Genomic DNA, 26804 nt, shown 5'->3' with positions numbered 1-26804 from the left:
AATTGGTAGTGGACAAATTCATTTGGCACGGTTTGCGCAAGCAGGTCGGACACTGGGCCAGGACCTGCATACACTGCCAGACCGCCAAAGTCCAGCAGCACACGAAGGCTCCCCTCCAGCAGTTCCAGCCGACACTCGGGAGGTTTCAGCACATCCACGTGGACATCGTCAGCCCCCTGCCCGTCTCCCGGGGCGCCATGTATATCTTTACCATGGTCGATAGGTTCACCAGATGGCCGGAGGCCGTGCCACTAACAGACATGTCCACCGAATCCTGCGCCAGGACACTCATCGCAAACTGGATCACCAGGTTCAGACTCCCAGCAGACATCACCTCTGACAGAGGGGTACAGTTCACGTCAGGCCTGTGGATAGCACTGGCGCAGCTCTTGGGCACCCGGTTACATCACACCGCGGCGTACCATCCCCAGTCCAACGGTTTGGTCAAGCAGTTCCACAAGCATCTCAAATCAGCCCTGATGGTGCGCCTCAGGGGGGCCAACTGGACAGACAAGCGCCCTTGGGTTTTACTGGGCATCCGGACAGCCCCCAAGGAGTACCTGGGCGCCTCCTCGGCAGAATTAGTCTATGGCACTCCCCTGACGGCCCCAGGTGAGTTCGTGTCAGACGCCCAAGGTCCAGCAGGGACGCTGGCGGAAGTGCTGACGAGGCTACGGGATAAGGTAGGGACCCTGGCACCGGTTCCCACCTCCAGACATGGCATTACACCGTCCTTTATCCCAAAGGACCTCCAGGACTGTGAGTACGTTTTCATCCGCAAGGCCCTGCACACATCACTGCTGCAGAGGCCGTACGAGGGACCCTTCAGGGTGCTCCAACACAATGGATCTATGCGTGTCGTGGAGATGGGTGGCCGCGAAGAGACTTTTACAGTGGACCGCCTCAAACCAGCACATTTGGACATTGAACAGCCAGTGAAGGTACCCTCACCGCGCTGACAGGGCAGGCCACCCAAGAGGGACACACAGACTGGGGGTTCCACGCCCCTGATGGACGCTTCTGGGGGGGGGGGGGGGGGGGGGGGGGGGGGGGGCGGGGGCGGCAGTGGTGTAGCAGCCTGTATTTACAAGACTTGAACCGCCATCGGCGGCAGCGCTTTGCAAGCGAACCGCAGGGCGGGCCTGGCCTTCTGGCGGGATCCTGACGTCATGTCTGCCGGAGAGGCTCTCAGGTATCTTTGTGCACGTGCGCATTTTGCTTCACGCAGTGAAGTGTGCTCCGATTCAGCCACAGCGTCTCCCATTTTTCCTTTCGAGAACACATCGCATTCGGCTACAATGGCAACATTTTTGGTGATACAAGCAAATGCAGAACAAACACATTGTCAAAACCCTTATTACAAATCAGTCTCCCGACATCTTGTTACCCTGCCTACTTGGGGAAAACACTTCTTAAAGCGTTAATTGTTGATAGAATTAGATTGAATATGTTTCATCACCAACAGCAAAGCACAGGAATAATCTGGAAACTGATGGACAGAGATGTAAAACACGTCTATCCTTGCTAAGTATTCACAGAATGCAATAGTCTGTTCTGAATAAACATCTGGCACTTACTGAAGACTGAAGTTCCAAAATACGCATGCTGGGGTGGCAAATTTGGAAAATCCAACCTTAAAATGAGAAGAACACAAATAGTTGGTCAAATTGGCCAAACTGTGTACTAGATTTCATTCCCTCTGTTAAAAAAAAGCAACCCCAACATCTCTCAACATTGTTACTTTAAGTATAAATGAGTTTTCAACGAGATTCTGCTGATTTACCTTATGGTCCCAAGAATGCATTTCACTCATTCATTATAATTCTCAGATACATATTTCAAAAATCTGTCTTTTACAATAATAAGTATATATTTTAAAGCTTGTTTATAATATTTCAAATTTCACATTAATTTAATATATGTTCCCATCACTATTTCATACCCTATTAAAAATAACACTTTTTGCTCCTTCCTTCTGTTCACTATTTTCATTATGATTGTCCATACATATCTATAACCTCACATTTTATATATGTAATATGGGTGATGGCAGAAGAGGAGGGGTTGGAATGGAGCTGCCTGCGCCTCTGAATGCCTGCCAATACCCTATGTCCTCCACTCCCACCTACTATGCTTCATCCTTGGCACTGCACACACTATTGGATTTATCTTAGAGGAAAGCAATCAAAAGTGCTGTTATTTTAATCTGTCAGAACTATAAGCTTTATTAATATAGTTCAAATGAAGTAATATTCAATTCAAGGAATATTCTCAGTCTGCTTACCACAGCTCTATGCGACAGAGAGTATTGTACAGCAGTGGGAATGTTTCTTCCTCTGACTGGATCACGCACGGTTGATGAGATAACAGCTGTTTGTAGCTGGCTTGCTTGCAAATTGGAATCATAATATATCAAGTTGTATCGGCTGTTTTCACTGCAAAAGTTACAGAGATTGACCTATGAAACCTTCTGCATTAAGAATTTGCAACAGAAGAAAAAACATTTATCCAGTGTCTCAATTTGGGCTGTATTTAGCTGCTCTGATATTGTAGTAATCAGTTAATCTGTTATTTCACTGATAAAGTCATTAATTATAGCAACTGATGTGTTCTACAGAGGGTAGATGTAATGCAATAACTACTTTAAAATTTACAAATAAATAAAAAGATCCTGCAAACCTTTTCAAATTCATGCAGGGTGTTGAGATATTGTAAATAAATTATTTTTTTTAAATGCACTCAGCAACATGTTAATTGTTAACACACCATTTGAATGATTGCAAAACCAAGCACAAAAGGCACTGTTTATTTAGTAAACAGAGCAAGACAAGCCTTAGATCAAATCTATCAGTTGACATCAAATACACCCATTTCGCACTCAGTATGTTACATATCAATCTGGCCACAAGATGCTTCTATTTTTCTCTGTACAAGAAACCAGGTGCACTGCTCTAATCGCTATAATTCCCTTGGCACAGCCATGTCATACCCATGTTCAAACAGGGAGATAAGGCAACTATAGATCTACTTGAATTCCATGTGAAATAGGGAACTGTTTATCAGAAGTTGTGGATTATCTGTACAATAGAACAACAGATAGTACAGCCAATTCTGAAATTTAGTTTGAAGATATGTACCTGATCCAGGTATACTTTGGATCCAACATTTCAAAATCCCATCTTGCCCAATCAGTCCCCCATCACTTTGAGAAAGCATTATAATTATCCTATTATATAGCACTTGCAAAACCTTTGTGCTCCTGGGTAAGCACAATTAATTTTGTCTTTTGACTATAGGTAGAACCACAAAACTGTATCCAAAGAGTTCCCTACCCATCGTGTAAATTCACTTCATCTAAAATAATGGAGGTGCGCTTACCTGGTTCAGTGCAATGTACCTGAAAACCATACTTTTTTGACATGGAATGTGATTACAATCACTTAAGAGTCAAACTGTGTCACCCTTTTGGAGTGTTGTTGAGTAATTAGTGCACATTCTTCCAAACAGCATTACCCTTGGGCACTCCCAAAGGACCCTTGTATTAATGCCATTATGGCTGGAACTCCACAAGGTAAAACCTGTTCCTTAGCTGCTCGCCCACCAATCTCCTTCTACCCATCATGTTAATAACTGTCCCACTCACCAATCTCAGTGTCTGATATAACAAACTCCACAAACAGCGCAAGCCCTGAACTCCCAAATTTCCAAATGGAGGCCCAATCCATAGAATACCCTGACTGGGCTTTGATTACTCCATCAAGGTTTAGTTCCTCCAACTTGTCCATGATCTCCAACCCCAAAAGACAGTGATATCCAATCAAACCTCACACTCTCCTCTCCCACTCCAGCCCATTCCACTGCACCCACAATCTATTCTAACCTTAGTCCTGGACACCAAATAAAATTATGCAATGACTGTTCAATTGCAAGACCTTGAGCACGACTTAGGCTCATAGCAGTGGGTCACAACCGAAGGGGCTGCTGATATGCCATGCAGCAACCCAACAGCATATCCCTTTGGGCACAGATTAAATTCTAAATCAGAAGCTGTATAGCTCTGACAGTCATTTTCCACATATTACTAGCTTCTTGTCGGCACTGCATTATTAAATATAAAATAAAAATAACAGAGACGTATCCAAGTGCAAAGCAGCATGGTCACCTGAAACTTGATTATTTTTCTTTTTCAAATGGTGCCTGTTCACAACATCTTTCTGCTTCTATTTCAATTTTGAAGTTTACATTTATCAGAATGTTGATTATATTATGAACAAACTTGTTATGGATTATTTATAAGTATAACCTTACCTTCCGTCTGTCCTCCCAGCTACTAGTACAGAGTCTAAGTTCTGAGGTGCCAAATGATGTTCTACACTACGGTAGTAAGCATGTATAAATATCAAGTCATTGTACCCTAGAAATGAAAAGAAGCACAGTATTTCACCTTACAGTAACACAAGATGATTGCAGCATTAACCTTGGATAACAATCATTCATTGATCCTGATGACTCAGTACAACAGCAGCACCAAACCTACCAGAATATAGAGGAAGTTAGCTATTGGTAACTGAAATCATAGACAAATATATCCAAAGACCCCCTACTGATCACATAAATCCTCCTCAACTTCTTTCATTATTCATGCATGAGGTATGGACATCACTGGCAATGTCAGCATTTATTGTCCATCCCTAATTGCCCCTAAGCAGTTAAGAGCCATTGGTAAATCTGGAGTCACACATCGTCCAGACTGCTTGTGGGCAACAGATTTCTTTATAGAACATTACAGCACAATACAGCCCTTCAGCCCAGAATGTTGTGCTGACATTTTATCCTGCTCTAAGATCTATCTAACCCTTCCCTCCCACATGGCCCTCCATTTCTCTATCATTCATGTGTCTAATAAATCTCTTTCTCTAATGTGCTTTTACAACAATCCTGCAGTTTTGTATCTACTACTACTAAGATAGCTTTTTGTTTTAATGCCAGATTAATTTAACAACTTTAATTTAAATTCCAAGCTGCCATGCTCAGATTTGAACTCATGTCTACAGAATGCTGGCTGTTCGTCCAGTAACTTAACCATTAGGCTATGTGTCCATTTTTCTCGTGAAAAGTTAGGTTCTCTTTTCCACACTATGTACAGACAATTAAGGGATCTAAGAAAGAATGATTACACTTGTATTTAGAAAATAAGTTGCAAGAAATCCCTCTTTTAAGTTGTATTATTAGTATCTTTTGCCCCAAAGTACATCAGTACTCTATTCTTAAGCAGCTTTGTCCACTGGGATATTTCCATTTTAAGCACCTTCCAATTTACAACCTCATCCAGGGGAATGGCTATTTGGCTGTCAACTGATTGATTTAGACTCTGGTTGGGCTCACTACAAACTAGATGAGAAATGTAATTTTTTGAAAATGCAAGGTCGTGTCATTTCAGAAGCTACAGGTCAAGTCTTTCCTGTGACCAACTAATATCATAAGTACCCTACCAAAGTGCTCAAGTTACAGATAAAACTTTGAACAATAAATGCGGGTAGACTACTTATTATGAAGGTGTTGCAGATTAGCCTTAAAGAACAACATAATGAGTATTTTCCAGCCAGGGTTTCTGATTAGATGCGAGTGCTGACTAATTTCTCCTTGCCTGGCCTTGAGTCATCAGTGCCAATTGGGATACATTTGTTAGCTTAGGTCAGCTAACTCGACGCAAACTGGGAATTAGATACCAATGTAGGGCTATCCACTCCTGCCACAAAACTAGCCTTGTATCCTCTTTCAGCATAATTCATGTCTGTTATGTTGAGTTAGACTATCCCTTGTAGAAATTTTCTCAGAGGAGCTGCTACCGGTGTCCTCCATGGCAACATTAAAATAAAAATGGATCAGCAGTATTGATGGTTGCCAGTCAATGGAAAGAATCTCTCATTAAGATGATTAAAACCACTGCATGAGATTTGGATTGAGATTTTCAGCATCACTTACCTAATGTGAAGAGCCTAGACATCTCTGAACCAGGAACATGGACTTCATCCACTCGATCCCGAGCAGAAAGACATGTTGGTTTGTAAACAAGACCACTTTCCAAACCGGACAACTGGCTTGCTTTGATTTGGACATCTACAAAGGTGAAATCAGGAAATTTCATGCAAAATGCAATGCACTTTGCCTCCCTGCAGCCCACCTCAACTCCCAATTCTGGAGTTTGGATCCCACAGGTGCTGAGAAACCTTCAATATCCCATAAGATGGCCACTATTGTAACATGAGCTAGAGCAGTGAGTTTGACCTAGCAAGGTACACCCCAGGCAAGTCCAGTGCAGATCTTACTCAGCATCCACTCACAATAACTTCTGACATGTCACAAAATTGCAATCAGGAATAATGACAAATTGCAGAAAGATATGAAAGCAATAGGGTTTTCACAGTGGAGGATTTTAACTTTCCCAATATTGATTCAGATTGCCTTAGTGTAAGAGGCTTAGATTTAGTGGAATCTGTTAAGTGCATCCAAAATAGCTTTTTGAGGCAATATGTAGATAGTCCTGCCAGAGAAGAGGCTGTACTTAACATCATCTTAGCAAATGGAACTGGGCAGGTGGTGGAAGTATAGGCTGGAGAACACTTTGGAAACAGTGACCACAATTCTGTTAGCTTCAAGGCAGTTATGGAAAGGATAAGATTGGTCATCAAGTTAAAGATCTAAATTGTGGGAAGGCCAATTCTGATAACCACAGCCATCTGTTTCTTGTGCTAAAACATCTGACAAGTGGGTGTCTTAAAAAAAAAGAGAGTTAACAAGAGTTCAGGGACATTATGTTCTAATAAAGGTGAAAGTAAAAGATAGCAAGGTTAGAAAACCTTGAATGACAAAGGTAATTGAATGTTTGATAAGAAAAAAATAGAAGCATAGAAAAATAGACAACTAAAATCAAGCAAGTCCCTTGAGGAATATAGAGGACATAGGGAAGTATTTAATAAGGAAACTAGGACCGCAAAAAGAGGCAACGAAATATTATTGGCAGGTAAGGTTAAAAGAATCCCAAGTCATTTTGTAAGTATATTAGGAGCAAGAGGGTAAATAGGGAAGGAGTGGGTTCCCTTAAGGACCCAAGCGGTTACCTGTATGTGGAGACAGGAGTTGTATGTGGGGTTCTAAATGAATACTTGTCATCTGTATTCACCAAGGAGAAGGACATGCAAGGTACTGAGCTCAGGGAGGGGTACATTGATATTCTGTTGCATTTAAGTATTAAGGTGGAGGTGTTGCGTCTTAGAATGCATAAGAGTGAATAAATTTCTAGAGCCGGATAGGATCTATCCCAGAATGTTATGGGAAACAAGGGAGATTGCTAGGGCTCTGTTGAAATTTTTGCATTTCAGAATCCGGTTTATTATCACTGTCTCATATGATGTGAAATCTGTTGTTCTGCAGCAGCAGTACGGTGCCAAGACAAAAAAACCCATAAGTTATAAAATAAATAGTTCAAAACAAAAGGAACAATGAGGTTGTGTTCATGGACCATTCAGAAATCTATTGACGGAAGGGGAGAAGCTGCTCCTGAATCGTTGAGTGCAAGTCTTCAGCCTCCTGTACCTCCTCCCTGATGGTAGTAGTGAGAAGAGGAAATGGTCAGGATGGTGAGGGTCCTTAATGATGCCGCCTTCTTGAGGCACCACCTCTTGAAGATGTCCCTGATGGTGGGGAGGGTTGTGTCCGTGACGGAGCTGGCTGAGTCTGTAACCCTCTGCAGCCTCTTGCGATGCTGTGCCTTGAAGCCTCTAGACCACGCTGTGATGCAACCACTCAGAATGCTCTCCACCAAACATCTATAGAAATTTGCATCGTTCTTTGATGACATACCAAATCTCCTCAAGTTCCTAACAAAGCAGAGCCACTGGCATGCCTTCTTCGTGATTGCCTCAATGTGTTGGGCTCAGGACAGATCCTCAGAGATGATGACGTCCAGGAACTTGAAGCTGCTCACCCTTTCCACCACTGGCTCCTAAATGAATACCGGTGCTTGTTTTCCCAACTTCCCCTTCCTGAAGTCCACAATCAATTCCTTGGTCTTGCTGACGTTGACTGTGAGGTTGTTGTCACGACACCACTTAACCAGCTGATCTATCTCACTCCTGTACGCCTCCTCGTTGCTATCTGAGATTTTACCAACAAGAGTTGTGTCTTCTGCGAATTTATAAATGCCATTTGAACTGTGCTTAGCCACACAGTCATGAGTGTAGAGTACAGCAGAGCAGTGGGCTAAGCATGCATCCTTGAGCTGCACCTGCGTCGATCGTCAGTGAGGAGATATTATCACCGATCTGTACTGACTGTGGTCTCCCAATGAGGAAGTCGAGGATCCAGTTGCAGAGGGAGGTACAGAGGCCCAGGCTTAGAAGCTTGGTAAGTAACACTGAAGGGATGATGGTATTGAACGCCGAGCAGTAAATTGATAAACAGCAGCCTGATGTATGTTTTGCTGTTATTTAGGTGCTCCAAAGCAGAGTGGATCTTTGTTAGCTACAGGTGACGTAGCTGAGGACAGCTAACATTATTCCTTTATTTAAGAACGGCAGAGATAAACCAGGTAACCACAAGCTTGTGAGCCTTATACATCAGCGGTAGTGAAATTATAGGAGAAAATTCTAAAGGGGCAGGATTTATGTACATTTGTAAAGGTAGGAACTGAATGGGGACAGTTAGCATGGCTTTGTACAGGGGAAATCCTGCCTCACCAATTTGATTGAGTTTTTGGAGGAGGTACGAGAGGACATGGCTTTAGGGTGAAAGGGGAAAGGTTTAGGGGGAACATCAGAGGGAACTTCTTCACTCAAAGAGTGGTGGGAGTGTGGAATGGGCTGCCATCTGATGTGGTAAATGCAGGCTCGCTCTTAACTTTTAAAAGTAAATTGGATAGATACATGGACGAGAGAGGTCTGGAGGGGTATGGGCTGGGGGCAGGTAAATAGAACTGGCCGAATGTTTCGGCACAGACTAGAAGGGCCGAATGGCCTGTTTTCTGTGCTGTAGTTTTTCTATGGTTCTATGGTAACAAAAGAGATTGATGAAGGCAGGACAGTAGATGCTCTCTATATGAACTTAAGTGTTTTGACGTGGTCCCATATTGTAGGCCAGTCCAAAAAGTTAAGGCACTTGGCATCCAAGGAGAACTGCCTAATTGGATCGAAAATTTGGGTTGGTGATAAGAAAGAGGGTAGTAGTGGAAGGATTTTTTTTTATTGGAAGTCTGTGACTATTTGTGTACCATAGGGATCAGTGCTGGGTCCTTTGCTGTCTGCGATAGATATAAATAATTTGGATGTGAACGTAGGAAGTATGATTAGTAAGTTTGCGGATGACACAAAAATTGCTGGGGTTGTGGACAGCACGAAAGGTTGTCTAAGACCACAGGAGGATTATAGATCAGTTGGAAAGTTGGACAAAGCATTGGCAGGTGTAATTTAATCTTGACAAGTGCATTCTGAGGTCAAACAGGGGTAGGACATGTACAGTAAATAGTTAGGCACTAAGGAATGTTGATGAGACCTCAGGGTCCAAGTCCACAGCTCCCTGAAAGTGGCAACACAGGTGGATAGGGTAGTGAAGGTGGCATATGGCATACTTGCCTTCATAGGTTGGGCATAGAATATAAGAGTTGGGACGTTATGCTGCAAATTTACAAAACACTGGTTAGTCCACACACAATCAGAAGGATGTGATGGCATTGGAGAGAATGCAGAGGAGATTCACCAGGATGTTGGTTGAATTGGAGGACTATGGTTATGGGAAGATATTGAATAGGCTGTGCTTGTTTTCCCTGAAGCAAAGGAGGCTGAGGGGTGACCTGATAGTATACAAGCATATGAGAGGCACAGATAAGGTGGATTGTCAAAATCTATTCCCATGGTAGAGATATCAAAAACAAGGCTGCATAAGAGAGGAAGGAGTATTAAAGAAGATCTGAGGCATAAGTTTTATTTCTGTACAAAGAGTGACGGATATCTGAAACTCACTGCCAGAGGAGGTGGTGGAATCAGATACAATTAACTATGTTTAACAGGCATTTGGACAGACACTTCAATAAGCAAGGCATAGAAGGATACGGATGTAATGCAGGCAAATGGGATTAGTGCAGATGGGCAAAAGGTTCTGCATGGACGTGGTGCGTCAAAGGCCCATTTCTGTCCTGTGCAATTCTTTGGCTCCACTTCCTCCGCTGCTTAATATACATAAACCACTTGAGCCCAACTCCCACTATCTGATTCTTCCTTCATAAAACCCAGCTTAAAGCAGCAACACCAAGTCCAATAATAGTCTCCCCTGGCACACCAGAGGATATTTGGTAATTCGACACAAACCAGAACCTGGTACCATTCTTGTACATGACCATGCTAGTCACTGTATAAAGTGGCTGTGCCCTCGTGAGTGCATTTTAAACAGCGGATAAATATGGGAACGGTCTATCAATGTCTACCATTTACTACTCACAGATAAAGTATTGAAATGATCATCTTATGTAAGTCAATTAAATACTCTTTCCTATAGGAATGAGAATAATACCAATCTTCAATCTAACCCTTACCTTCCAAAGGAAAAGATGGAGGTCAAATTCAGCTTCCAAAAAGTGTCAATATCAAGTAAGGGGGCACTGTAAAACATTTGGAAATCATTCCCCTTCTTTAAAGATGTAAAGCAGTGAGGTGAACCACCTTGGTATCATTCTGCTTTACTTAGTGTTATATCAATTTGTTAATGAAAAGTAAAATAACCTTAAGTGATCAGAGAAAATTTCTAACAACCAAGATCCTGAAATCACAAACATTCCTCTTCAGAAATTATATACATAGCCAGAATAAACCCAATCTTCAACATCAGCAAAGCATAACACAATCCTTACCTATGTTGTCTGTTGACAGGACAATACTTGGTTTAATTGAAAGCAAAATACCAGACAGTTTTTCAGTCAGTATATCTATACTTTGAATTATGACATATGGGCCAGGGATCATCTGCAAAATCAGAAGTCACAATATAAGCATTTCCTTCGACACATTCACTTGTGAACAATGCTTCTAAATTGCATTGGAATTCAGCAACAGGTTCCAACACAGAGTCTTGAATGTTTGTGTGGATCATCATCAACTCCCTTTCAGCCACAAATGTAAAAAAAACTGTGAACTAACCCATCCATTTTAAATTATAAATGTTAAAAGGTAACATTTTCATGCAAAAATTTCAAAGGAAACTAGACTGACATAGTTTGCAGATAAATTCAGATTGTAGTACATTTACCAAAAACAAATCACTTCCACCATAAACTAACATCAACCACCTTTGGCTACAGTACAGCCTGATTCAATCCCAGCTTCTATTTATGCATTATTCCTTTAGCAAAAAAAATACTCAAGGAATGTATATTTTTCAACTTTGTTTCAAAGTTTCATGTAAATATATTTTCAATTAATGTTTATTGGTAGATTTCACTAGATAAATCTTTAAGATAATGAAATATTTCATTATGTTTTATAGCATAATAAAATTAAACATTCTCACCTCAGATATTATGAGCCATTCCAAGGAACATTTGGCGTCCATGATTTTGCTTGCCAATTTAATGTAGTTAGTAGCCAAGCTCAAAATTGTTTTTGAATTATTTGCTTCTGTCTCAAAATCCAGTTCAGCAACATTTCTGAGAAACCTTGTCAGTGCTAGCAAATCAGCAGAAGTGAGTCTAGCATGGCTTTCATCAGCAGCTTCCAATAACACATCAGTGATGTAATTTGCAGTCATCACATTTTGTGGATAATCACTTTTGTTCAGCAAAAGATAATCTGCAATCTGGAGCAAACAACACACAGAATTAATTGCAATGATACACCATTACCACATGCACTTCACTATTAATATTGTATATTTCAAATAATGTTGTTGAAGTAAGTATTCCAAAATATCTATACGCAGCTGAAATACAGCAGCAACCACAGTCTGTCTCGGAGTTGCCTTGTGATGGTTGTTGCTCATTCACTCCTTGAACCCTGATTGACACTCCAAGGTTCCTGTTCCTGATGGACACTTGAGGGTTCTCATGTGTCATATGTGCAGCCTGTCAATTCCTCGACATTTGGAAAGCCTGCTTTCTGCTGCTCTCTATTCAAAGAGATGAGTTCCACTCTCAACAAGAGAGCTTAAAGCTTGTCACATATGCAGCAGACTGTGAAAAGTGGCATATATCGGTTGCCATCCCCTGGAGATACGAAGGGCAAGTAGTTAAGGACCATTATTAGGCAGAGCAATGGACGTACAGTTGTGGGGACTGGGGGGGGGGGGGGGGGGGGGGGGGGGGGGGAGGGGGTGTGGAGGGCTCTACCACAGCAAGTATTATGTCTGAATGTCTGAGTGACAATTTCTTTTGAAAATCTGTCTCTACAGATTAACTGGCCCACTCCTCCTGATCATGATGAGACCCAGCAGGATCACTACAAATGCATGAATATTATTTCATAAATGTAACTGCTTTCAGCCCAGTTGAGCACAGTGAGCTTTGCTCCAACCCTCCGTGATGACTCCTTGAAATGGAACAGGCATAGGCTTCTTGCTACCAATTAGCCCTTACATTTTGCGTTTGGCCCACATGATGCAAGATGCATCCAGTGTCAGATTACATTACAAATGAGCAACACAGAGGGATAGAGGTCACCACTGCACAATTCCAGTGCATGTGTACTGCGATGCTACAAGCCTCCAAACACGCCTTAATAATTCAAACATAATTCATGATCAAAATTACACACAGATATGATTCTATTCAACTACTTACTGAAACACCAGTGGACTTTTCCTTTATACGTAGGAAAAATGCAGAGGGAGGTAGAGAAGTAAAGACTTGCATTTGTTCATAAACCTCTGAAAAAGAAAAACTGGAGTATTTTACAAATAGCTGGAATTGTATTACGTTTAGCATTTAAATCAAACATTGACCTGCCATGCATTCACAAGCTTCCCTGATCATTTCTGGATTCCTCATAAAAGGTGACATTGTCTCTTAACCCTGCTTTCCAACATTATTTCAAAGTAGTGGCAAGTACAGAAAATTGACCCATTCATGATGCTGCTGGCCACAACTAGATAACTGAAACAACTAAATCCTTCTCTGAACATAGATAGGTTTTGGTACAGTCATTTTTGTTAATTGAATTTAATAGCAAATTTAAGTAGACCACACAATATACTAAAAGTAAATCTCACACCCACATTAGCGTCCTATTTACTAAACTTTTATTTCTGACTTTGTAACACTTGTCATTTATATTTCTATATCCTTGTTTATAATGGGCACTTCCTGTCACAATCCACACTCCCCTTTCGCAGTTCAGTAGTAAATTGGTTGATTCTGCTGAGAAATTTCTATATTTCCAAACAGCTTTACTTCCCCATTTCCCAAACTTACATAATTTCCTATCTTCTGCCCTCTAACCACCTGAAAAAAACATTTACTCTCAAACAGCACACACAAAAAAGTGCTGGAGGAACTCATGGAGAGAAATAAGCAGTCGATGTTTCAAGTTGAAACCCTTCATCAGGACTCATCAAAACTCACCAAAAGGGTTTTGACCCGAAACATTGACTGTTTATTTCTCTCCATTGGTGCTGCCTGACCTGCTGCGTTCCTCCAGCACTTCTTGTGTTGCTCCAGATTCCAGCATCTGCAGAATCTCTTATGTCTCCATTTCATCTCAAATTCTCCATGTAATTTCACAATTAATTGTTGAATAAAAATAATATATGGACCCTGTGAGACATGCTCCCTGACAAAGCCTACCACAGCATGTAGATTGATACATTGCGAGACATGAGCAACTCATAAATGTACATCTGGTTTATACTAAAGTTCCTCACATACCAGCTATAAAACATTCTATACACACCACATGACACAATCCTTAATGCCATAGGCACAATCAATATTGCACCTTCTACAGATCCCAATCTAAATGCTTCTCAAAGGGAGCAGTTACAGCAACTGCTTTCAAAAGAATATTCCAGCATTGCTGTACTAAAACCTCAAATCATCAATCCGGCATTAGTGTAAAACAAAAAGGGCAACACAATTCAGAATTCTCTCCATCTCATGAATGCAGAAAATGTTCTCAATATCAACTTTAAAACCAAAGAAGCAGCCTTTGAAACTTCAGAAAGGTCAGACTATATATTACAATGCTAGATCCAATGGTATATCTGTTGAGCTGCTAAATTAATTATCTCAAGAAAGAAAGTATACGATAAATGTTGATTCTGTTTTCTAAGTTACATTTTTTATTCATCCCTTGTTGATATCCCTTTCAATTGAGATAAATACGAGGTGTTACATTTTGGGAAGTCAAACCAGGGTAGGACTTGTACAGTGAATGGTAGGGCCCTGGGGAGTGTGTGGAACAAAGGGACCTTGGAATAAAGTGGCGTCACAAATAGACAGAATGGTGAAGAAGGCACGCTGGCCTTCATCAGTCAGGGCACTGAATATGAGTTGGGACATGATGTTGCAGTTGTACAAGACATTGGTTAGGCCACACTTGGAGTACTGTGTACAGTTTTGGTCACCCTGTTATAGGAAAGACACCATTAAGCTGGAAACAGTGCAAAGAAGATTTATGAAAATGTTGCCAGGATTTGAGGGCCCGAGTTATAGGGAGAGGTTGGGTGGGCAAGGACTTTAATCCTTGGAAGGTAGGAGACTGAGGGGTGACCTTATAGATATGTATAAAATTATGAGGGGCATAAGTAGGGTGAATGCACACATTCTTTTTCCCAGGAAAAGGAAACCAAAAACTAGAGGACTTGGGTTTTAGGTGAGAGGATAAAGATTTAAAAGACGTGAGGGGCAACTTCTTCACGCAGAGGGTGGTGTGTATAGGGAACAAACTGTCAGAGAAGATAGTTGAGGCAGGTACAATAACAACATTTAAAAGACATTTCTATAAGTATATGGATAGGAAAGGTTTAGAGGGATGTGGGCCAAAGGTGAACAAATAGGACAAGCCTAGGTGGGCACCTTTGCCGGCATGGAAGAGTTGAGCTGAAGGGCCTGTTTCTGCGCTGCATTAGTTTATGACTCAAACTATAACTTCTGGCACCAGAAGCCCTCTGGCAGCTTGTCCAAGTATTCATCATTCACCAACCTGGATAGTGAAGATCAGGCTAGTTGACCTGGAATTGCAGCCTAGTACAACCTTGTTCCTAAACAGTTCATTTTTGAATCTGTGCAGTAGGATATAGTGCACAGCAGTCAGGTAAAAGGAACCTCAATAAATTGCCCTTCCTGATGCAGGCCAATTTCAATGATGATCAGTTAGTTACAACCTTTGCTCAGACATTTCTCTCAAACACACTGCAAAACCTCATTTCAATGTGAGCTATTTGATCTCAACGGTTACCACTGGCTGCCTGCCCCTCCAAGGTTCAAGTCATTCCACCCATCTCTGTACTCAAGTCCCTAGGTTTCCTACCGAGTCATGTAACAGCAGCAACATTATTTGGATGTGCGTCAAACTGACTGAAGCAACTCAGGTTAGACGTGAAGAGAAAGAAGGGAAAACTCAGGACAGCACTGAGAGGAACTCAATGAACCAGGGACTGGAAAAGAACAGTACCACACACAGAACTAGAGAGAAAAAGTACAGTGCCTACTGCGAGTAACTACTGTGTGCTCCATTGCCTTTCAACAGAAATGAAACTGTATTTTTCTCACATCTGTGAAAAGGTGTTGGTAAAATTTGCTGATTTTCCTATTGCCTGAAATATTTGCATACATTTCCACCAATATATAATACTCAAGACACAAATACAGAAATATTCTTAACGTATTTGTCAGATAAAACTTTTTCAATGATGATACAGTGATTGTTGCTTGAAAGTAACATAATTTAAAATTAGTAATTTATTAAATGTACCTTTGCCATATCTGCAAAGTGCTTGTTTCTGTTTAGAGCATTCTTCAGAAGTCCACGCTCCACTCAGTGGGTTGAAGGCTACACATTCGCCCTTGTTAACTGGATGGTTGACATCTGATGAGACGTTGTGAAAAGAGGACGTTGTTCCATCCACCCACACAACATCAAACGGTTCTGTTGTTTGGAATCCATCACCTTCCATGGAATAAACAAACAAGTAGTTGTCCTGAGCTATGAGACAAAGCAGCATATTCCACATTGTCACGAATCCCAAAAATCACAGAATTATGCAGCCAAGAAAACTGTTCAGACCATTGTGACTGGCTCAGATGTTCCTTGTCCTGGTGAAACATCCCTAGTATTATCCTAGCATTGGTTCTAGTGTTCCACGCAATGGCGCCTCTACTTCACACACCAGGCAGAAGGTCCTCCATTTTCCATTCACCTCCCTAATCCCGATTCTCCAATCAGCAAGTCCTCCAGCCACTTCTTACCTCAGCTACTGGCTCCAAACTGGACCACAACTAGTATTTTCTTCTTCCTTTCCAGCCACTTTGAGAGGACCCTTTACTGTGGCATGGAGCAGGCAACATATCTTCCTTGACTCTCAATCAAAATTAAAACAATACTCTTGTACAATACCCTCCTCATTATCAAGTCCTTCGAACTCCAACCAATCCACTGTGCTTTTTTTCCTCTTTTCTTTAACTGCCTTCTACTTCACAATGCTTTTACTAGCATTCTGGCCAGTTCATGGCAGCCCTCTTCCTTATCTTTAGGTTCTAAAGCCACTGGACCTGTTCAAAAAAAGTGATGCTTCTTATAGGATGATCTAGAACTAGGACCGATTTAACAGAGGAGGTAGAATGTACTCTCTCAGGGGGTTATGAATTTTTAGATTTCTTGATCCAAGAGCTGTAGAGACTAAATCACTGAACATATTTACTGAAGTACAGAGATTATTGGTGTACAGGGAAGTTAAGCATTTTGGGGAACTAACAGGAAAGTGAAGTTGAGGCCAATATCACATCAAATTGGAGCTTGAAGACCCACACCTCAAGGTTCAACAACAGTTTCTTCCCCACTGCCTTCAGGTTCCTGAACTGACCTGAAAAACCCTACTTCTACTTCAGACTATTGTTTCCCTCAACCTGCATTAATGTCATTATGTTTATTTTCATTTATTCTGTCATGCAAGTTGAGTTGAGCAGGCTTGAGGGGCCACATGGTTTTCTCTGGCTCCTACTTCTTAGGTTCTTACCTAATGCTGCTTTTCTCTTACAGTGCATCCAAAAGGTTACCCATTACCCTGCTAATGATGAGTCACACATTTCTGGAGTACACTATCCAAATATATTGCTGCTTCAATTGCTTGTGCTTAAGTGTTTCAAACTCATTCTTCAGCTCATTGCATCTTAGTCTAAGTGCATCAAGAAACAAACATTTCCTATAGGTGCATTCATCAAGTGGCCAGGTTCTTTAATTTGCAGGAAAGAGAGGATTTAAACCATTATCCAATATAATTACTGACCCAAAAGTTAAATCTCTTGGTTTTGACTTGCCATGTAAAATATGCAATGTTCTAAACACAGAGACTAGGGTGGTCATGGGAATGGATTGATACACATTAGGAGTTCTACAGAATGTGACCATGGCAACCCTGAACAAACTCTGGGCCACATTACCTTCTGTATAAATTTGCTGGTGACATTAGAGGGAAATACTCCCTCTCCTTAAGAGCAGACTGATGAACTAATCTTAAACTGTATTTCTAATTGTTGCTCCAATACAGTAATATGAATGAAATTCTATTGCCCATATGCTTATATCCGGGACTCACTTTGCTGTCTATTTAGTGTAATTACTTATCCAATTCCAACGTAACTGATTCATTTTAATAGTTAGATTTAATTTCAATACATTATTTCATTTAATGTAAATATCTTACTCTACTTCTTTCTTTCTGAGATCAATTTATTAATTACCCACAAGAATCAATTGTTGGTTTTTGCTGCTAGTCTCCTTTTGATTCAATTCTATTGTTTCACAACCCCTTAATCCAGCACATCTGTACATTAAAACAAGAGTCAGTTTTCATACCCTGATTATTATCTCCTTCCTTTGCTGCAATTAAGTCCCACTCTTAACAAATTCCTCTTCAAAAGTCTTCACTGTTTCCAGCTAACCCCATTAACAGGTTGTCAATACAGGTTCTCAGCTCTGCCAGTTATACTTTCTACAAATTAGATGCAGATGTTCCACTATTTAATCAGCCTCATGGTATCTCAGTAACACCTGGCCAGTGACCTATTTATAAATGACCACCAGCTGCACACAGTAGTGCAGATAGCTATTGCCCTGTGGCACCAGTTACATGCAAGATAACATTAGATTTCTGAATTGTGTTTTTCCATGGATCATCAATGCCACCTGCAAAGAGGAAAGCAATTAGTCAACAGCACTGTTTTCTTGGCTTTGAAAGTAATATTTGTGTTCCAGTAACAAGGGCCTCCAATTTGCACCAAGTAGCCTCATTCAATCATCATTGCTACCTCTTTGGATTACTCCGTACTTCACTCCCTGCTTTATCTTCAACATTAATCTTTTAGTATGAATATCCCTGCAAGAACCTGATTTTGACAAAAGTGATGACATCTAGTGAATGAGTTTTTCCAAAAGTGTCTTGTAGGAATTGAATAATAGAGAATAATAGACTTAGTATGAAGAGTATCCATTTTAGTGGTGTACAGCATTAACAAATATTATCTGTGCACAATTACCATGAATGAAAGTGATGATATGGGGGGGGGGGGGGGGGCGGAGAAAGAGAAATCTCAAAAATCGCACATAAAACTTTTCAGTCTCCACATTTGCTAAAATAGCCAAGGTCCCCTCATTAGAACCGAATTGTTTCAGATGGCAAGTCTATCAACTATTCCTCTTCACACCCCTCCTTTGATCAGTTTGTCTTTTGTCTATGGAGATCGAGAAAATGTGAATCCACTCTTGCCACATTCCCTGCTATAATATATTCAGCTTCTGATCATGTTGCATGTAATAATTTGCACAACCCTGCTAGTCCCAAAGTATTACTTGTTAACATTTCTCCTTTGCATAATCAATATTTTCCTTCCCAACGAGATATATTCTGCACATGAAAAATAGTAACATTAATACCCCATTTTTATATCCACACCCTCTGTTAAATCCTCCCAAATTTGCTATTAGAACAATCAAGGCTTGAACTATGTGAGATGAAATACTCTCCAGTATTTCTAGAGAGATATATTACTTTACATAGAACAGTACAGCACTGGACAGCCCATTCGGCCCACGATGTTGTGCCAATCTTGATGCCACTTTATACTAAAATGTCCTCTTCCTGTGTATCATCCATATCCCTCAATATTCATGCGTTTATCTAAAAGCCTTTTAAACTCCACCAACCCGTCTGCTTCCACTACTACCCCGGTAACCCATTCCAGGTACCAACCACTTTCTGCGAAAAAACTTCCCCCTCTAACCTTAAAAGCACGTCCTTTGGTGTTTGACATCTCTACCCTAGGAAAAAGATTCTATCTACCCTAACTATGCCTCTCATAATTTAAAAACTTCTATCACATCTTCCCTCAGCCTCTGACGCTCTAGGGAGAACAACCCGAGTTCATCCAACCTTTCCTTATAGCTCATACCCTCTAATCCAGGCAGCATCCTAGTAAACCTCTTTCCACAGTCTGCACATCCTTGCTATAATGGGGTGGCCAGAACTACACACAATATTCCAGGTGTGTTCTGACTAAAGTTTTACATAGCTGCAGCATGACTTCCTTACTCTTATACTCAACATCCCTACCAATGAAGACAAGCATGTCATACACCTTTTCCACTTGCATAGCCACTTTCAGTGAATTATGGACCTGGACCCCAAGATCCCTCTGTACCTCAATACTATTAAGGGGCCTCCCATTAACTGTTTTCTTACTTCCTTTCATTTGACCTCCAAAAGTGCAACACCTCACACTTACCCAGAATAAACTTCACCTGCCACTTCTCTGTCCATATCTGTAACTTAACTATATCCCACTCTATTCTTTGATAGTCCTTTACACCGTCCACAACTCTAGTTTTAAAAAAAAAGGCATATCTCCATGTTAATACCAGAGAGAGCTATTTCAGACAAGGTGACATCCATCAACGCAATTTCACAACCAATACTTTTTTTCAAACAAAAAGTATAATGGTCATCTTGGAGTGAGTTACACATTGGACACTCAGCGTCTGGCAGTGTGTTGTGAAGCAATAACACAGTGTAATTGGCAATAAGCGGGTTGGAATGACGTCTTAAACTTAGTGCCATGTGCTTAACTTTTACAGCATAATGTTAAGATGGAACTTCATCCACTGCGGGACCATGTCAAGAACTCTGGTGCAACTTTAGTTCACCAAGTCTACAGATGTGCGTAACGGTTTGCACAGTTTGAGTGGTCATCTTTGAACTGCGCCACAGTGGTGGAGGTGCGGCAAATATAGTGTGTGTAAAATGGTAATAAAGTTGACAATGGTGTTGCAGCGTCACAGGTACAATTCTACCCTCAGCTCTTCGCGTACAATAAAATCTGCCTTTTAAACCTCCGCTTTGGGTCAGCACGGGTGCAAAACCATAACCCACCCTCGCCAATCCGATAGTGTTTTACACCTGACCCGAATATCCCTCAGTGCTGCAGGGACAACCGTACCTCACCAACTTTGAAAATGTGGTCCCCATTGGAAAGCTTTAAGCGCAAAGATGTTTATTTTCTCCCTCCTCTGGCCAAGTTCTCCGACCCGGAGTCCCGCCTCTGCAGCAACTTTCTCCTCCCAGCGGTGATCTTTGGTCCCGTGAGATCAAATCACGTGGGGAACGAGTATCCACCCCACCCCCACTGTACCAAATCCTTCCTTCCCCCTTCTCCCTCTGATTCGGTCTCAGCCCACGGAACCGTGCGTGTGAATAGACAGCAACACTTCATTTAATTCACAAACCATGCTTTAAAACAAGGAACCGTCCAGAGGCCTCATTAGCGCATCCATTTATAAGGAGCTGGCAGCTGCCCATCTGACCCTGAGGACCTAGATTTTTATTCATAACAACTCTTGCCCACATATAACGGTCTCACCGGCCGCAAGTCGGGCAGCAAACTCTTCGGCTGATTTTATTTTAAGACGGCAAAAGCCATTGAGCGAATAATTGGTCGACTCAAGTTAGTCCAAAGCCTACTGGTCCCAGTAAAGCGTTGGGAAATAACTAGCCTAATGGAATACAGTCTACAAAAATCAGACTGCCTACTCAAATATTAAAAGATGTATTCACTGAATGGTAAGCTTTAAAACTAAAGAGAATCACCGGAGTCCCTGCTCCTCAGTAAGTAAACGTATGGGTACTACGTGGTAGACATTCAGAGCCACCCCCTCTTGCAAATTCGGAGAGGACGGCAGTGCATCTTTGTCTTTAGGAGATGATAGGTGCCACGGTGAATGGATGCCATTTAGTACACGTTAGTATTAAAGAATTCCAGCACCTAGAAAACTTTTCATGTCCCATCCAACAGATTCCTCCTTTCTATATGGAATAAGGTAAATGTTTGCCCCTGAAAAACAAAGCCTCGTCTGTGAGCTAGTAGATTGGTTCAGGGTACGTCTTGCAAGGATCCAAGCTTCACTGCAGAAACACGATTGCTGCTGTATTGGCTGGCAATGAAGCCATTAGTCATTCCACTATCATTCTTTGTGGAAGATTAAGTCTACACAAATTGGACAAACCAGATGGCAAACGTGATTTCTCCTGTATGATATAGCACTGCACTACCAGCAGAACACCAGAGAATTTGTGATTATGGAATTTAAAAAAAGATAATGTCCAGGGCTTTAGAGGATAAAATATAATGCAAAATCAAAAAATAGCTGCTACATTAAGGCAAATTAAACCTTATGATGACTGGCTGTATCAGAGAACATTTCTTCATTTGCATCTTAGAAAGATGCAGAAAGTCTAACAGATGATGAGGGCACCTGGGAATGTGCATACAAAAAAAACATAAATGGAAATGAGATTGCACATAACTCAAATTAAAATACTGCATCAAACTGAATATTGTTTGTCAATGGTAGTGATATATCTTATGTTCTATGTCAGTTGTACTGCAGCATTTCAGTAATTATTTGGCTTCAAAAGAAACACACTTGCATACTGAAAAAGATGAAAAGCTACATTTATTCCTTCTATGCAGATCAGACCATAATTAACAGCAAATTGCTAATTTTAAAAAGGTGTGGCATAGTAATAGTGGCTGAACATTAAAATGAGATGGCTAATATAAAATAATTTTATTTAGCTGTTATATATCATGGAAATTGCAGCGTGCATTCTAAGAAGCAATCATATTTTGAATACAAGTTTCAGATGCCAATCTCCAAGATATGCAATCTGTATGCATAAAAGATTTTTTAAAAAAAGATTTTTTAAACAGTCAAGGAAATTGATTTTGTTCCTACCCGCCCCCCCCCCCCCCCCATGCATAATATCCTTCTCAGCAAAATCCATGGTAATTGCAAATATCCATTTTTATTTTACTGGATGTCATTTCAATTGTTTCCTTCCTGACTTTTCCTACTTTTCTGCCACTGGAGAGCAGCATTCCCATAGTTCCATCCTCCACAATCCAGTACCACAGGAATTTAATGATAAATATGGAAACACACGACAAGATTATTCATCTTTGGTTCAACAGTTTAGCTAAGATAGTGTTAAATTCTGGAACCTCATTTTGACCCGAATACAGAAAATATTTTCTTCATAATGCTCATCAATTATCTTTGTTCCCTCCCCCGGATTTATGGGGTTCATTTAAAAAAAACTCACTTTGGACCCTCAAGATCTTTGCATCTTCATCAGTTCTAATTGCTAAAACATTCTCAAATTTTCAAATTAATGTTTCAAATTAATATTTAAAGCCTCAGTGAATACACATGTATCACAAATGTGGCATGTCTCTAATTTTATAGGTTCCTGGCTACTTCTACTATGGGAAACCTTTGATAGTTCTGCAGCTGTTTTTACTCTCTCATTAAATAAGTGTATACTAAAAGAGAAGGATGCATCAGATAACCTGCCTAAGCAAGTTGACCCACACTGTAACAAATGCTTATTGGAATAACCTGCTTTACAACTAGTCAAGAACTATAAGATCCCAAACTCATGTCTGATCACTTTGATGTATATGATAATACCTCATCAACCTCCATCTCAAAAGTTAGTCTTTAAAAAGAGCATTCCCACTCCCCACATAAAAAAGATAAATAGTTATTCTTCATCAAATTACCTTTACACTGGGAAAATCCTCTGCGCACATGCACTGTTGATTCAATCTCAAAGGCGGAGAGGTTCCATTGAAAGTATAATCCCAGTGGAACAACCAAACAATCTCCTGCTAAAGCCTGAATCTCACTGGCATTCAAAAGACGATCCCAGATGTGAAGTTGTGTAATATTCCCAATAAAAGATTCATCCTTCTTAAATGATCCACCAAATGTATCTTGCTCTTGGCCAATGATGAAAACTCCACCTGCTCCGATATCTTCAGAAATATAAAGATGGTCTCCAGATGCAGTGACTGATCCATCTGCTGCAATGGCCCAACTACCACCATGGCTGGTCCAGCTCAAACACACGTGATGCCATCTACCATCATTCTCCACAACCTGAGAGTAAGGAGTGTGGACACCATGGACAAGCAACGCAAGTTGGATTTGTTGGTCATGGACAATGTTAGCACGGAGCTGAAACTCATTGATAAATGATGGAATTGAATAGGAAAATACAGTAGAAACTCCCACATAACTTGAATCAAATTGTACTTGAGCACAAATGGTCACTGAATGCATTTGAGGAAACTGCACGAGAAGTTTGGCATATTTGGTGTCAGTTTTGGTAGAAAACGTCAGAATGTGTGAACCAAAGGTACCTGAACAAAAGAAGGTGAAAAATTACTGCACTGTAGTGTTTTGCCCATTATAGCAGTCTATCTTAATCAAACAAATTTCCATTTTTTGTAAGTTCACATTTTGAATAGTAGTAAGCTTTTTCAAATGCTCTATCGGGTACATTAACAGACACATAGTAATAAATGTCTAATGTGTTGTTTATCACAAACTAAATTGACTCAAAATTCTCACCATTCTTACTTGTGCAAAGACAGATACTTATCCTAAAGGAAAGTTCTTTGTAAAATACTTAATTTCCAGCTATTACAACCCAAAGCATCAGTGCTCTGATTAAGGGGAAATAAATTGAATGGTTAATGATGAAAATTACAATGCAAGGACAGTCATCCGATCCTAAAAGAAATAACCTGGGATTAATATTTCTCAGCATAACAAATTAAATGTTTTTGTTTCAGTGTCAGGTATAACCTTATTTTGTCAAAGGAGTATGCAGACCAATACCAATAAAGTCAATTTAATTAAATTACTCATTGAGAAGAGATCAGAAGGAATAAACAATTATCAAATTCATATAAATGAAATTCTGATGACTTACATACACGTATTTTGGTAGAAGTTGTGACTATCACATTTTTTGGCTGAGAATTTTTGATAAAAGTCATGAAGAAGTACTAGCTGCACCTATATTACAATACTCTGATAACATATTAATTAACTTAAAAAAACTGGTTAAAATCCCCAAAAGATAGGTGCTTTGTTGAAGTGCCTTAAACATTCATAGGTGAAGTTAACTAAATAGAAAAATTACATTTTTAAATATTACTTCACTGGCAAATTGAATGATGTCTCAAAATTTCAGCTATGATGCAAGAGGAATTGTAAATTATTTCACCAAAACCCTTTCTCCAGCATGAAGAAAAAGTAGAAAGCTGCTTCCAGTCCTCTCCTGACGCCTGTTTACAGCCAACTGTTTGAAAACATATTTTGATACCAACGCAGCATGATCAGCCTCCTGACATTTCCTTAATTCCAATAACAAGTAGGTTGCCTCTGCTCCAAGCATTCATGTAACAAGAAAAAGACTAGTAACCCACTGTATTGGAAATCCACATTCCACAGTTCTATAGAACAATGTATCAGAGCTCCATGGCACCAAACCATTCAAAAGGTGGCTTTTTTATTTATGATTTATGTCACAAAGATCACCAGAGTACAAACATCTTGGTGGAGGGGGAGGAGTTGTGGAGCTGGAAATGGGGAAGGGCATTCAACGCAAGTAGATTCACCATCCATCGCAATGCATGATAACACCAGTAACTGAATGTAACTGCCTCTTTAATGGTTCCATTTGCCCTCATTGTCCTACTCTAAAAAGCCCTTCCAAGTTTAGTCATTCTTTATAAGTAGTTGTGTATCCAGTTACCAGAGTTGAACTTAACTTTTGCTAGCTTTCACTATTTTAACCTTGTCCAGCAATCAAGGCTTCAGTGAACAGAACTCTAGGTCCTATGCATGCATCAGATTGCCGAAGACTCTTATCAATTTACCAGAAATGCTCAGTATTCTACAGACTGCTGCAGGAACTCAGTGGGCCAGGCTTGGAGTCCCAGATTTTGAATCTATTCGTTCTCCCAGATTTCTTTTATAGGTAACTATGCTCCCAGCAATGTCTTGATAGTTAGCTGGCTTAATAAAGTTGCAAAAATCTGCTCAAACACAAAGAGGTATGTTCAATGAGAGTTAAATGACTACATCTGAAGTCAACCATCGTTACAGCAACAACTTATATTTTTATAGAGCCCTTTGCGAGTTAAGACATCCCAAAGTGCTTCAGTGTACCAGCATCAAAGTTTATTCTGTGCCACCAAAGGAAATATTCGAGGAGGGGCAAGTTTTATGGAGATGCTTGAAGGAAGAATGAGATGGAGAAAGTAATAAGATGGAGAACTTCCTGGAGGAAATTTGAACTTAGGCCCTAAAAACCTAATGCAACTGAAATAAGGATTTGAAAGCTCAGTGGACTTCATGAAGCTGGTCATTTTCTGGTTATCTTCAATTGTCACGATCATGGCCAGAAATCCGAACCTTTGTCGGCACAGCTTCACTGCTGCAGCCCACTGGAGCTCCTCTGGAGCAGCCATGGGTCTAGATTCAGCAACGGAGTGATGGCACTCGCCTCTGACCATGAGGAAAGCTGCCATCAAAGACCCAACGATCTCTGTGGTGTGGCCTTCCCTTTTCCTAAGGTTGGTTGCAGTCAGGTATCTGTTTAAGGAATCCCTGGATCCAACAAGCTGGCTGAGCAGTCAATGACACTGAAGAGTTCTTGCAAAAAGCAATCTTGGAAGGATAAACACAACATTAAGGTAGAACTGAAATATACATTTCTGAAATAAAATTATGATTTAAGCCTGTATTTGGATATTTGGAAATATTTATCTGAGGAAATTACATTCCAGCTACATTAAGCCAGATATTTTGCTAAACAATAATTCTATCTCGGTTCACCACCAAAAATTCATGTAGAGTAATGCAACAATGACATTTTCAAATTTATTTTATAGCCAAACTATTTTAGAACGAGCTGAAATTCTATCAATTTACCTCAATTCCCTGGATTGAGGATGAATTGACTAAAAAACAGCACAGCCTGTGGAAAAGTGCTGACAGCAACTTCAGCACAACAATTTTACACCACATATCTGTGGAAATCCCAAAGTACTCAGTTTCAGCCATGCACAAAATTCAAAGTTCTAATGAAAGATCATTAATCCTGAAATTATGCTTCTGATTCTCTCTCCACAGATGCTGCCTGACCTGCTGAGCATCTCCAGCATTTTCTATTTTTATTCTAAAAGTACACATTGCTGCCAT

The 26804-nt window shown here is 40.5% G+C and overlaps 1 protein-coding gene across 1 annotated transcript in view; it reads right to left on the bottom strand.

Moving 5' to 3' along the window:
* The window catches only part of LOC127568212 (adhesion G-protein coupled receptor D2), a 228195-nt gene that overhangs the window by 199266 nt on the left and 2125 nt on the right, over positions 1 to 26804 (bottom strand). The window contains exons 3-11 of the mRNA XM_052011694.1: positions 23309 to 23950; positions 15951 to 16145; positions 12821 to 12906; positions 11557 to 11841; positions 10901 to 11012; positions 5986 to 6120; positions 4309 to 4414; positions 2285 to 2435; positions 1578 to 1633 (exon numbers count right to left, since the gene is read on the bottom strand). Of these exons, the coding sequence (XP_051867654.1) occupies positions 1578 to 1633; positions 2285 to 2435; positions 4309 to 4414; positions 5986 to 6120; positions 10901 to 11012; positions 11557 to 11841; positions 12821 to 12906; positions 15951 to 16145; positions 23309 to 23950 (1768 nt within the window). The remainder of the gene's footprint in view (positions 1 to 1577; positions 1634 to 2284; positions 2436 to 4308; positions 4415 to 5985; positions 6121 to 10900; positions 11013 to 11556; positions 11842 to 12820; positions 12907 to 15950; positions 16146 to 23308; positions 23951 to 26804) is intronic.

This window comes from Pristis pectinata, chromosome 3, assembly GCF_009764475.1.
Source record: "Pristis pectinata isolate sPriPec2 chromosome 3, sPriPec2.1.pri, whole genome shotgun sequence".
NCBI lineage: Eukaryota > Metazoa > Chordata > Chondrichthyes > Rhinopristiformes > Pristidae > Pristis > Pristis pectinata.
The sequence above is the reverse complement of the archived record's forward strand: the minus strand, read 5'-3'. Positions and strand labels throughout refer to the sequence as shown.